This window comes from Larimichthys crocea, chromosome XVII, assembly GCF_000972845.2.
Source record: "Larimichthys crocea isolate SSNF chromosome XVII, L_crocea_2.0, whole genome shotgun sequence".
Classification (NCBI taxonomy): domain Eukaryota; kingdom Metazoa; phylum Chordata; class Actinopteri; family Sciaenidae; genus Larimichthys; species Larimichthys crocea.
The window spans coordinates 25323779-25338452 of record NC_040027.1 but is presented as its reverse complement, the minus strand read 5'-3'; the positions used below and the strand labels follow the sequence as shown (position 1 = coordinate 25338452).

The 14674-nt window shown below is 41.7% G+C and overlaps 1 protein-coding gene across 13 annotated transcripts in view; it reads left to right on the top strand.

Moving 5' to 3' along the window:
* The window catches only part of ptprfa (protein tyrosine phosphatase receptor type Fa), a 291110-nt gene that overhangs the window by 113749 nt on the left and 162687 nt on the right, over positions 1–14674 (top strand). For all 13 annotated transcript variants that reach the window (XM_027289990.1, XM_027289989.1, XM_027289987.1 and 10 more), the window contains exon 4: positions 624–765. In XM_027289990.1, coding sequence (XP_027145791.1) covers positions 624–765 — 142 coding nt within the window. The remainder of the gene's footprint in view (positions 1–623; positions 766–14674) is intronic.

Below are 14674 nucleotides of genomic sequence, written 5' to 3'. Positions count from 1 at the left end.
CTCAAGATAATAATTACAACAGTTACAGCAGTAATTAAAGCATTTGATTAAGAAATTGCAGGGGATTAAGAATTGGCAGGGGAACGGTTGTCAGGTTGCTACTGGCAGAGATTTTTAGAAAATGGCCAGTGATTCTGGCCAGTGATGATAACCACTTTTCAACATGTCAAAAACAGGAACCTCACACAGCCAACATTTTTCATCTTTATGGCATTAGTGATTTAGAGTGTGCACGTACGTTGATGCACTTGCTTACGTTCATCTGTTTTTGGAGATGATGGCAAAGCAAATGAAGTCTTTAGGCTGTGGACTGAAAAGTTCAACTACCACTGCAACATCACAAAGAGCAAGTGCAAATTCATGTCTGTCTGTCTGTCTGTCTGTCTGTCTGGACCACACTCGGGGTGGGTGTTAAGAAAATAAAACATAGGCTTTTTACATATTTATGTGGAGAATTTCCTTGAAATTCTTTGTTCATTCAGCAAATGGCAATGCTTTCTCAAAGTGAATTTAACACCATTATGTTATTTGGGTCTGTAACAGAGAGGAGCCAAACAGACCTGAATTTGAATGTAAATGTCACAGATGATTACTCTAATCCTCCTCTGCTGTCGTCTGGCCAGGTGATTGAGTTTGATGACGGCTCGGGCTCCGTGCTGCGTATCCAGCCTTTGAGGACCCACCGCGACGAAGCCATTTATGAATGCACAGCCACCAACAGTGTGGGAGAGATCAACACCAGCGCCAAGCTCACCGTTTTAGAAGGTAAGACCTGTCTGTCTTCCTCCCTGTCTAACCGATCTTCCACACATGCCTGCCTCACCTCTCTAACACCTGGAGAGGATTTCATGTCAGTGTGACCCTGTGCTGCCTTTACATCAGAGCTGCTCCTCACAGGTACAGACTCACACTAAGCTAAGCATTCACTGTGTCTGTTTGTGTTCAGTGTTAACCACGACAGTCGCAGTGTTTCACTGAGTCAAGGTACTGTAAAGGCACATGATTTATTCACTAGTGCTGGTGAGTTCTAGTTCCATCCATCCATCCATTTTAGGACTGCAACTAATGATTAGTTTGATTGTCGATTAATCTGCGGATCATTTGTAAGACTAATTGAATTCATCATTTGGTCTATAAAATCTTTAAATTAATTATTTTGGAGCCCAAAGATATTCAGCTTAATGTGATAGAAAACAGAGGAAAGCAGGAAATCTATTTATATCTATCTATTAAACATTTTTGCATGAGAAATTACCTAAACAATGAGTTGCCAATTATCTTTCTGGTGATCGACTAGTTGATTAGTTTTTAGTTCCTGTAGCGTGATTCTTGAACGCTGTCCATCCTCTCGTTAGCCTGGTCTTCATTTGTTGATTTCATTGCTTAATTTCCCTCCAAAAAGAAATGTTTGTGCAATTGAATGCAAGTAAGCAGCTGTATATACTGTACTCTCATTATATCTGGATGCATCTGTGTTGGGGTGAGGTAGCATGGATAAAAAAAAAAAGTATCAGCACATATATGGCTTTAGAATAAACATTCAGAGAAAAGGGCCGACATGGTTGTGGTGGTGAAAGTGATGGATGGTCTGCGTGTGCTGTGGCCCCTGCTGTTGTCAGTTGAGGCTGTGCCGTCACTGAGGTGGAGCTTTGGAAGCCCTGACGTCGCCTTAATAAACGTCCTCGCTCACATGGCAGCTGCTGCTTCACTTGCTCTGGCAAGTTCGACTCGAGACGTTGGAAGTGCACAGACTGGAGGGATGAAAGCCTTTCAGTGTAGTCGTTTGTCCATCAGGTAAACAAAGCACGGCCTCCTATTGCAAGGTTTTATGCTTTGCTGCATGATTTATTAGCATTTTATGATCTGATGTCCTCACAGGCAGAACATCTGTCACTCTCTCTGATGATGATTTACATGGCTGACTGTTTTTACATGGGCCTGTAGTTTCTGCTTTTTCTGATCTATGGTTACATTATATGATAACATTTTCTCCAATATGACTAACCTATAATTATGAGACATATTTTATTGATGGCTTCTGCAGTCACGGTACAGTGTAGTGTTTCTGAAGAACAGCTGCCCCACACTGTTTCAGCACTCCTGTTCATCATCACTGATGTGACAATATCGGATTTCCGCAGAGTTGGATGAATAAAAAGTGTGTGTCCTGTCATAGTTGAGTCATAAAATCTGAACACAATCTGGAGCGACAAAAGACTGCTGAGTGCAGTCAACCCATGAGTTAAAATATCTGATCTGATCAAATGAGAATGGAGTTTCTTGACAGAGTACAAACATTTCTTTACTTTAATAGTCAAACTTGTAATGCTTATATTTTTTCTGTCCTACGAATTTAATTAATGTTTTGCCTGGGACTGTAAGACACATTTCTGCTACAGTGACTACACTACAGCAGACTACAAAGCAGACATGGCTTTAAGAACTAAGCTCCCTATTTGATGGAACAAAAAAAAAGTTGGTATGTGGCTTGGCTATTAGAGATGTCTGAGAACCAAATAAACCCCAGTATCTCTGTGTGATGGTTTCTGTTGTTTTTGAGCAGGAATGTGTTGAAAGTGATTTTGGCTGGGAACCTCCTGTAGGTGTGTCTCTAGACAGCTCTGTTCTTTGCCAGCGGCAAGATGGAGCCCAAACACATTTATTTAATCGACACTCTAATTGATAGACAAACAACCACACACAAAAAAAGGACTGTCTCTCTGGCAGCCTTTTCCAAATCACTCAGGAACCTATTATACTTATTCTGCCATGTAGATATTGTCAGCAGTAAACACAGCCTGAGGCTCCAGAGTCTGTTGAACCAAACAAACAGGCCTTTTCTCTCAAAAACCACTCAGCGTCTTGTTAAAGAAGAGTGACGGGCCGGGCTGATAATCGCTGTTAACGGGCTGATATTTAAATGCACAAAGTAATAACAAGCTCTCTCACTCTCTCTTTCTATACATCTATCTCTATTCAACCTTTACATTCATTTTGTTTTTTAAATAACAGCCCTGTGCTACTGCTGGAGTATTTGATGATGCATTTCTCTGTAGATGACACTACAGAAAACATTTTCCTCACATGTACGGTGTGTAAATGAACCAGGGCTGTGGATGAAAGTGAATTGAACAGTGGAGGAGAAGATAACACATTCCTCATAAAGTGGTGCGTCACAACCAACATCATCACTGCGAGTGCCTGTGTATGTGTGTGCTGAGTCACTAGGCTATTTTAACTTACATTAGCTACATTGATTTAATACGCCGCATCCTTACAGTCTCTTATATAAATGCCGTATTTGTAAATTATGACACGTATAACCATGTGTGAAAACTAGATTTCATTTCAAGTTTTAACACCGTTTAATATTTCAAAACCATCACTGAGAACTCCAGCACATCTTCATGACTTTTACCTTGTGGCTCTGAGTTTGGAGAAACAGCAGCCTGACAGCAGCACTGTTCATTCTTCTTGTTGTAGGAGGCTTCATAAATAGTTCTCAGTCCTGCTGTGAGGTAGGAGTGTTTTTCAGCATGACTCCTTGCAGTGATCCTGAGATGTTTAATAGATATGGGTCCAGGACAGGATCAGAGTCACTGACCAGTGCATGGAATATTAAGATCACCTCACCTCCCCTGAAGAAATAAATCCAAGCCACATTGGGCCTAGACTGGAGTTCCTGAAAACACACAACTTTTCTCTGTGCTAAACTAGATTAAAGCCATATTAAGCCAACTTTATATTAAATTTCAACCTTCCGGTCTCACTCGTGGTAAGAAAGCAAACAAGGATACTTTTCCAGACCGTTTTAAACTAAACTAAGTCTTGTCAGTCTGGTATGTAGAGGTTTTAATGTTGCTGGATCACTGAACATGACGAGGTTCTGGAGGCTCTTTGATAGGGCGCTGCTGGGACTAACAGAATGAGGAAACAGAATCCAATCAGTCTTTGTTTTAATGAAGAGTGTTTGTTTCCGTAAGAGTATAAAAGCAGTTTCAGGCTTTAATATATAAATTACATTCTGGAAGAAAGTCTGAGACAAGAGGATGTTTGTGTCAGTAGTCAAATTGGTCTATGAATATGTGTGAGTCATATCTGTGTGCTCCACAAGCCTGTATATCCATCTCAATCTTTTGCAAGTGCAGAGGGTTTTATCCTCTAAATGGTAAAAGCTGAAGAAGCTTTTGCTATATTTCATAATGAGACTTCCATTCCAGTCACCATTTTGTTTCACAATGTCCAAATGGCGGGTTTTGTCTTTGTCGAAACGAAATTCCTCTGTGGTGCGTGAGAGCTGACAAGAGAATGGAAATACAAAGCGGCAAAAGCAATAACAGAGAGTGGGCAGAAATGAGAGATGAGAGAGTGAGTGAGAGAGGAAGAGGATGAAGACGCGGCAGAGTCGACAGCAGGACTCTGGGTAATGAGAGTGTAGCATTAGTCATGAAGTGAACCGACAGAGAGCTTTAGGGGATGAAGGGAAGGAGACGGTGAAGACAGCAGGAGCTGGAGCCAGTACAATGCAGACAGAGATGAGAGGTACTTCTCACGCGTGGGAGTTGAATGCCTTTCTGCAGAATACATCATATACTTTTCTCTTTTGATTGATTGTAACACTCGAGAGGCACATCACTCCAAACAAGCCTCCCGCACTTGTTACGACCCCCGAGAGGAATTGCTGGTTGCACTGATAGGCATTGAATCAACATCAGTATCTTTTAAAGTGCGAGATGTCTTTGCCTCTGTTTTCCTGTCTTCTGCTGCTCGTTCTGTGTCAGCAATATGCTATCTCTGTGAGGTGACTTCAATTCTTTATTTTGGGGGGGTATAGTGTGTGTGTGTGTGTGTGTGTGTGTGTGTGTGTGTGTGTGTCATTTTTGAATGAATGCACACTTACAGTAGCAGGTAGTTGCATAGTTTCAACTAAAATGTTCAAACTGGAACTACTGAAGTTGAATCTGTGCAGCAGCAGACTCTTAACCATGATCAGATTAATATAGGCTTATGTGTGCATCACAGTCTGATCCTCTTCCTCTGTCACAGAGCGCTAATGTTGTCCAAAAACTTAAAAAAAACACACAACAGTAACACTGTTTAACTGTGCGTTTGTTCATTAACACACACACACACACTATAGTTTATTTTGGCACTTGCTGCTCTAGAGCAACAAAAGTGGATTAATCTGCTGCTGAAAATAGTCCCCGACAAATGCACTATTTCCTCTTTCCTCTTGAGTGATGATTGTTTATATTCATATATACAGAAAAATATATAACATCAGCATTATTATAACAAAAAGAAAACAATAACATTTTGAATTGAACAGTGATCCACATGTTGCAATTAATATCTAAGACTTCAAACTTTGTAGCGTCTGTTACTCAAAGAAATTATGTTTACTGGTAAAACACACATATTATCACATTTAACTGGTCCTGGGTCTGTGAGTCTGCCTCCTGTTAAAGAGCATGGAACTCTGTGCTGCAATGTCTTTAGACAAAGCCACCATGAGCTGTTCGCATCACTAACTACAGGGAAATGACTGTGCGCTAGCACAAGCGATGCCCCCCGAGAAAGCTTGTCATATTCTGGCACTAATGGGTAAGATGACACACAACATATGGATGATTCAGCAAATCACCCTCCAGCTATCACAGATCTTTGTGTTTACAGAATCTATAAATGGGCAACAGTCATCAAATTATCCAGATGTGACTTTCTCTTCCAATCCAAGCAGGGGTGAAAGTAGTTTTAAATTTCTTGCCGGTACTATTACCAAAACCTTCATCTCGCTCTCATGTTATGCATTTTAAAATAGCAAAGTCAAAACCCAAACAAATGAAAGCATTTCAATGTTTTACTGTAGGCTACCTGTAGGCCTATGGAGATTTAAAAAAAGACTGTTTTGTCGTGTTTCTCTCCGTTTTTATTTGAAATGTCTGTAGATGATAACTGACAGATATTTAAATCACGCATAAAGTATTTCAGCCAACCACAAGAATGTGTGGACCAGTTGTGGAAAACGTCCCAGTGCATTAAATCAAACGCACCAATCCCCATAGCAACCGCAGTGTTTCAGAGGTAGACTGCTGAGTGAACTCGACGGTCATTAGCTAATAAGCAGTTTCAAATTTTCCGAGCTGGTCTGTATCGTTAAAATTTAACTAAATTACACAAAACACAACTGCTTAGGTTGGTGTGATGTGGTGTGGTACAAGTTTGGAAGGCTGGGCGCAGAGGAGACCACCGGGCTTTCTCCGAGGGGAGATGCCTGGCCAAGGCTCCGTCCAGCACGGACACTTCAGAAACTGTTCGGAATGAGTTAAAAGGAATTTTTAAACAGACAAAGTAGTTTTCAAAACCTCATATTACTAGCAGATCTATTTTCTGACCCAGAGTGTGGCCATAACTGGTTCTGAATGAGGGATTTATAGCAGGCAGCCGCTCTCCCATCTTCCTTCCTACCGCCACTGAATCTTAGTGGTACGCAGTACCGGGCAATACCGGACCGCACCAGCTTACTTTCACCCCTGAATCCAAGTGTAACTACTATCAGACTGTATTGTGATTATGTGTTGTTATGGTTGCCAGATATACCCTCAAATCCATCAGCACATGTAAGGTGTGGTACAGCAGAGAAAATATATCAGGACTGTCTTTTGGACCCCCCCCCCCCCCCCCCGGGTGGCACATGGGGTGAGCCGTGCTTCTGGAGCAGGTAGAGGTTAAGTGTTTTGCCCAAGGACACTGTGGCAAATATTGCCTTATGGGGGATTTAACCTGGGATGACTTCACCAAGCAGGAGTCCCTCCCTGCGGCCCTGGGGCCTGCTACGGCTAATTAGTTTCCTTATAGTCGCTTTCCTGCACTCTCCATCTCCTGCATGGAACCCATCCATCCCTTTGGTCACATAAAGCCTTCAAAGGGCAGAGGACACCCTGTCGTTTAGAGCACAGGGAGAGAGAGAGAGAGAGAGAGAGAGGAACAGAGCTGTGTGAGTGGACTGAGCTGAATTATCAGTGAAGAATGACACATGATGAAAGATGAATGATGGCTGCACTGCTGCCACACACCCAGCGAGTTTATGAAGCCGAGCCTTTGACCTGCAGGGACTGTTGTACCATGACTCGAGCAGGGAAAAATGAGGCAGCGTCAGTGGGACAGTTACTTTGAAAATATCATAAATCTCTAACTTACAAATGTAATTACAGATGTTTGAATTACTTCACCTTTAACAGAGATAGAATAAGTCCTTACAGGAATTCATCAAATATTCAAAGATGAAGTTTTAGAAGTTATCAAGCAGTTCCCAGAATAGTCGAGGAATCTGTTCCATTAAAAAGTGTTAAAGCATCATTGTGCAGAAATTTCTCCTTTTTTTGATTTGTCGCCTCCAGTTTCACAGTGTAATCGCACTGTGCTAAATATGGACAGCTGTACATGTATATTTGTTCCGATTACATTACTTCTGACCAAAAATTAGCATGTCAACAACTTTGCTAACAGCCAAATATTGATTAAGGTCAACAACACAAGACATAGCAGCCAGCATGCTCTGCTGCGACGACGCTGTCTTCGTGTTTTGTCGGGTCTCCTCGTGTCTCCGTGTTCGTCTCTATGTTGAGTTATTGTCTTGTCTTGTAGTACATCTAGTTTGCACAGTACTGTCTGCCACTATGGCTGAAGGCGACCAAGTGATTTGGATCATTGCTGTTTTACTGTGGATCGCCACCCATGACTGTGGCACATTGCGACCCGAGATCTGTGGCAACAATGGACTCACCTACACCAGGGATGCTTTGCTACAACTCCAGTCCGTACTCCATCGTCCTGTCCAACATACGGTCCCTCTGGAACAAAGTGGATTTACTCAATGCAAAGTGCCTGATGGAAAGAACCTTCAAGGAGGCCTGCATCATCGCCCTGACTGAAACCTGGCTTGACGAGGCTGTCCCGGACACCAAGGTAGAGCTCGACAACTTCACCATCTTTAGGGCGGAGTGGACGGGGGTGTCAGGCAGGGACAGAAGTGGAGGGGTCTGTATGTACGTCAACAACAGGTGGTGTAACAACATCAAAATCCACAACAAGGTCTGTACCCCAAACCTTGAGATGCTGACCCTATCCCTCCGTTCCTATCATCTCCCAAGGGAATTTGTCCTATGGGAACATAACAGATGCATACACCTGTCGTACTCATCCTCCTCTTGGCTTCGCAGACCACAATGTCATCTCCCTGTTTCCACTGTACAGACCAACACTGAAGCGCCACAAGCCCCAGAGCTATAGCGTCAACAACCAGTGGTCGGAAGACGCCATCACACGACTGCAGGGCTCTCTGGCCTGTACAGACTGGGACATTTCTGGGGGCAACCTGGAGGAGAGGGTTTCTACTATCACTGACTATATCAATTTCTGCATCTCAACAACAATACCAGTAAGGACTTATAAGAGGTTTCCAAACTCCAAACCCTGCATCACACACCACATTTTTAGGGAGAAACAAAAAGCCTTTAAATGACAAGACTGCACTTCACTCAGGACAATAAGCCGTCAAAAAAACGACATCATCACAGCAAAACTCAACTATAGACAGAAATTATAACAGGAATTCAGCACCATGAACACAAGACAGGCCTTTCAAAAAGTAAGAACTCTCACAGGGTGGGACCCGAAACCAAAAACCACACGTTCAACAATAAATGACCCAGTCTCATTCGCAGACGACCTGAACATATTCTACGCCAGGTTTGACACAAGCAACTGCTCTGAGGACTGCAAGACTCTGCTAGAAACCCTACCAATCCCGGAGACAACACACCAGGCGCCATTCACGGAGGACGACGTGCGACAGCAGCTGGCCAGGTGTAAGCCAGGCAAGGCCCGGGGACCTGCCGGCATTCAGGCGAGGATGCTCAGAGTCTGTGCCACAGAGCTCTCACCAATCCTCCACAACATTTTCTGGGAATCCTACAGGACTGCTACAGTACCCTCCTTCTGGAAAACATCAACTATCACACCAGTACCCAAAAAACCCCACCCATCAGAACTAAATCACTACCGGCCAGTTTCACTCACATCCATTGCCATGAAATGCTTGAAAAACTGATACTTAGCGTCATCCACCCGTTTGTTGAACCACATCTGGACATGCATCAGTTTGCCTACAAGGCCAAAAGGGGGACTGAGGATGCTGTGGCATGCCTCCTTCACTCCCTCCTACAGCACATGGATCTGCAAACGTGCTCGCTATGGCAGGAGCTTTGTACCCTCTGCTATAGCAGCCCTAAACAAAGCACCCCGGTAACCACCGTAGGGGGTGCTACGCAGAGGACAGGGAGGGTTATATGTGTACTTTAAGTGTGTTGGACTAGTAATTACTTACTAGTCCAAGAGCAAGAAACCCTTTTAATTTCACCAAGCTCTCGCCAACAACTAAAAGTCAGTCCTAAAAACTTAACTTAATTAACATGAATAACGTCTAATATCAGTATGGAAACAACATGTTTAGTTTCCAGCAGTAAAACATGAAGACACTGTGCTGTTGTTTATTTCAGAGTCAGGCCCTGCTTATATCAGCCAGTCATTAACCTAATGCTCATTTATTTGGCTCCTGGTCACATAATTATAAATCTGTTTACAGCTTGACCAATTGTCTGCTGTTTGTGTTGCTTTTGAGTGCCCTGAGGCCTCAGAGTGCAACTTCACAATGGGATGACTACAAAATGTACTTTCAATTTCTCTTTTACTGAGCTCTTTCTATATCAGCAGGTTTCATTGCAATAAGGCCAGACAGGACTCTGTGATTCCTGCTGGTGAAGGTGAAAACCAGTTGACATGGGTAACACTGGAAGCAACGTATTGAGTTGGTTTTATATTGCATCAAATACAATTATACATTCAAAAGTTCTGTCATATTTGTTCGTCCTCATTAACTGACCTTCATCCCCACAATAACACCAAGCTGCTGATGGTCAGTCTGCTACTGCCAGCTGAGACTCACCTCCTGAAAACAAACAACAGCATCAGACAATGTTCAGAATTAATTCTGGACATGTCTCCAAGGTCAAGAACAAATTCTGAACCTCAGCTTAAACTTCAGTGTTGATAGCATCAGTTGATATCATATGATATCAAGTCATGTTATCAAAAGAACAGTAATTCGCTGATTATTTGTTTTTATATTTGCTTATTTGACAGTGCACAGCTTCTTCACTATGAGTTCATTTACATCTGTAGTCCGTGGGCAGGAGAGAGATAAACACATCTCTGTTATGAAGTTAACCCTGAATAAAATTAACCGTAGCATAAAAACACAATTACAACATATTAATGATGCAACAGAAGCACACACAACAATGAAAACAAGTTCATCAAGACACAAGTGTTTGCATTCATGTGTATTGTGTACATGATTTTAGCCCTGACTCCATCATGATGCAGCACTCTCTGATATAGCTCGGTACAGAGCCCGATCTGCCAAGCTCATAATCACCTCTGTTGGTTGTCCTCCCATTGTCTGAGCAGAGTGATGTGAACTCTTTAAATGAGATAGAAGTCACTGTTACAGCAAACTACCATCAGCAGGAAACGCTAAACTGTCAGAGGTCAGGAGATCAAACCTCTGAATGATGTTACAGTGATGGCTTTCTGTCTATGGAGTGTTTGTTTGCAGTGGAGAAAGTTTTTCAGCTTGTAGTGTAGACTGCACATACATTTTTACTGCATATACGGAGAGCCTTGTTATTGTTGGTTATGGTTAAATTTTACAGTGTACCTTTACTTTAAGACATAGTTTGATGACATAATGCAGTAGAAGGGGATCATGGAAGTCGCTGTCTTCATCAACAACCACCATTGGTGATGAAAATCTATCTGGCATGACTCAGGCAGAAATCATGTTAATAGACGGGGGACTGTATTAAAGTTTTAGGATCAGTTGGTGTTTCCTGTGTTTTCAAAGTCATACTGTAGCAAGTAGAGGGCATGGGGTAGGAGGGTGGTAGAGTGAATTTGAGTGTGACCAAATCAAAACTCACCATTACTGTATAAAATAATGAATTTCTCAGGGTTGTTGAATTTCAGATAATATAAGTACACATCTCAACAAAATATACATCATAGGTCTAATTATACAGGTTTAAACTTTATATTTGAATTGGTAACTTCAGAAAACATGAAAACAGCTGTATGTTTTCTGTGGCTCTCAGGTCTGTTAAGATGTTAAACCAACTGACTTAAAACCCAGAACTCAGACTAAACCCTGAGATGGATTCTGTCCACCCACAGTTAAGTGTGTGTGGTGAATGGAAAAAAAGCCATCATCAATAGAGCTCACGATTCAGAGTTTAATCCAGAAGAGTTAGAAATATTAAAGCATGCCAATGTGGACTCCATTTATCTTTAAAAGAAACAGCAGCAGCAGCAGCAGTGACAAAGAGAGCCTGAGCTGGAGAGGAGAAAATTAATACATGTATTGATTCATCATTTAGCAGATGCTAATGGATGATAAAGTGATGTAATCCTTGTATGTATGTTACATTGCAGATTTCAGCTGGCAGTGAAAAAATGCAACCTCACCCAGTACCAGGAAGTCTAGAAGTATTAGTAGTATATTACATTTTAAAATCATGACCAACACCATTTAATGACAATATTGCAACATGTAGTAAATTTTACATCATAATTTAATAATATATATTTTTTAATAAAATTTTCAAATGGTACCTCCTCACCACATCCCTGCAGTGTGCACTAACATTAGACCGCTTAACATCTTCAGTGGTGGAGCTTATCAGCTATGCATGAAAAGCTTTTTCTCTCTCTCTCTCTCTCTTTGCTAACAGAGCAGTTAACCATTAATGGGAAATCAATCATCAAGCCAGTCTTGTGAGCCAACCGGCACCGCCTGTCACAACTTCAAACGCTGAAAAGGAGTTAAAACAGTGTAAAACGAGAGCGGGAAATCTCCGGGTTAGAATTGCTTTGCAGTAGAGCAGAACAGTCTAAAAGGTCTCTCATTTCTCAAGCTGCGTGAAGGTGGCACCTACTGTTACAGCATTACAATGACAGTACAGAGCTGTGGAGACGACCTGTGGCCCTCCAGTGCTTTGAGTTAGAAAGAGGCCAGTAGGGTAAGGGCGCCTGACCTGACCCCGGTTCAGGGGCCCTCAAAGTGTTGGGATCATTTGTTGGCTTACACACCTGTTTCCGGAGGAGGACGTGACCTGCCGGCCATAACTGCCACTTTCGCTGCGAGTCAGACGCTCCCTTGCATGCTTTCACGCACTGCAAGCTGAAGCAAATATTTCTTGAGGTTCCCATCTGTGAGGGACAGAAATACTATAAAACAAAATAACTACAACTAGCACACAGGATGGTGATTCGCTGATAGAATATAAAATTAAAGAAAATAAGGAAATAATAATGTTGATATCAGTAAAAGTAACATTTTCAAACCCTATCAGAAACATGTTGTACATTTCTGTAAACATGCAGAATGAGAGCAACAGATTATATCTTACATTTGTAATGAGTATTGATCAACACCACTTAGTTGAAATTAAATGAGCCCAACCTTCGTTTTACACTTGTGACCTTTTCAACAAAATGTTGGTGGAAGGACTTCAAGAATTCACTGGGGTTTTTTTATCGTAGTCAAATGCAAACAGGACTTTTTTAAATTAATGCTGATATTGGGCCTTTTGTTTGTGCTTGCATCTCTACCCCAGTGGTGCGAACTGCTCGATAGTTGATTTGGATGGTTGGAAACTGCAATAAAAAACCCAAGTGAGACACATCTTCCAAACATGCTGTATAAATGTCCAAAGAATGCTCCCAAAACCTAAATAATATCAGAATATCAAATATATCTCAAAAGGGCTACATTCAGAATAAGAAAATGTTCTTTAAAATGAATAAAACATTTAGACTAATAATGGAAAATTAGTGTGCATGTGAAGGTAGTCATTGTGTGAAATCTTTGTACTTACCACATGCATTTAGACATAAAACGAAGCCTGAGAAGGAATTTTTTTTCTTGTTTTCATGTTTTTGTCAAACATATCCTTCATCTTTAAGCCCATCATCATATTACCTCACTTGTTTGCTTGTGTTCCTGATTAGATTTCAGTGGGTCCCTGTAGTTAGCACTCTGACGCTGGCTCTCCCCTCTCTATGTGGAATACCTTTCAGACAGGCAGCAGACAGCGCTGAATGCCACAGATAAATGTGACGGAATCCAATGCAGTGTTTTTAAGCTCTCCCCCGCCTTATGCTTTTGTTTTCCTGCCTAAGTACAGGCTATTATATTACAGATGGGATTACATAAATGGTGAGCATGATACACTAAGGCCTCATGTTCACACACTGACAATATGTTATGAAACTTTAGACACAGCAGCCCTCAAATCCCTCCTGGAATCTGTGGTTCTCTCACGACCCTGACCACAGAGGTGAATGGGCACACAGGTCATTAAAGGGAGTTACCTTGGTGTCTCTCAATGCCAGGAGGGTGTTCCTCGCCAGCTCCTTGTTTGAATGTGGGAGTTTCTGTGATTGGGCCTGAAAATGGCAAACTGCTGTACCGTTAGCATTCCAAAGCATAGAGTGACGGGCAGTGCCAGCAGCAGGCCTGCTCATTGGTTTCTGTCTTAGGGCTGAGTACTGGATAGAATGACAAATACTGGCACTAACAAGCTGTCTCATAAGTAGCCAGGGAACTATTGCAGAAACTTTTTCCTTACATTGTAAGTGGTGAAGAAATATAATTGACTGAAATTCATATTTCTCAGTTATCTCTAACCAAAGTGATGCTTCGGAGGGTAGAATTAAAGGGGTTAGAGATAGGCTCCGCAATTTATGTCAAACAAGACAGGCTGGTATGAATGTGAGAATCCCTCATTATGAGTGTCATGTGAAGAGAAGAGAATGAGGGACCACAAAGCATGAAAACCTCATGTCCGTGCTCTCTTCGTGGGCCAATTCTGACATTTCCAAATGTCTTGGTGTTAGATTTCTACACACAGAACTTTTAACCAGAATGCAAGCCAAGAGCAGACCAAAATGTGGCACAGCAAAATGATCATGGCCATCATCACAAAATACAGTAGGTGTTACCAGAAGATATATATATTTTTTATTTATATCTTTATAGGTGTGGAGCTAACTGTCAGTTGAAATTATAACTTTATTTGCCTCTGTAAAGCAGTGAATGGCCTTGTGTATGAATTGTGCTATACAATGTGCCAATGATGTTAATTTTGGAGAAGTTTATATTGCAGAAACGTAAATAGCAATGCCACTGTGTTTTCAAACCTCAGCACTTACTGTATTGAGTAAAATGTTATGAAAGATCATAGTAATGACAAGTCTAATCTACAAAGTTAAGACCCCAAAAGTCCAAATCCTCCATTTAGTGAGAAATGTTTGTGTGATTTGGTTGAGAAATCATGATGCTAAAGAAGTGGTAATCAGAGAGGGATAGAACATTTGTTCCTTGTAAGTTAAGACATCTTGACACCAGTGTGAACTCTGTGCATGAACAGCTGGCAGTGGGTTTACTTGAGCTTGATTTTGTCTTAAAATCTGTTTGTTTTGATATTGGATTTGACAAGATATCCAAGTCACTGCAAAATAAGACCTGACTGTGACCTTTTGTGTCACTGTCAGA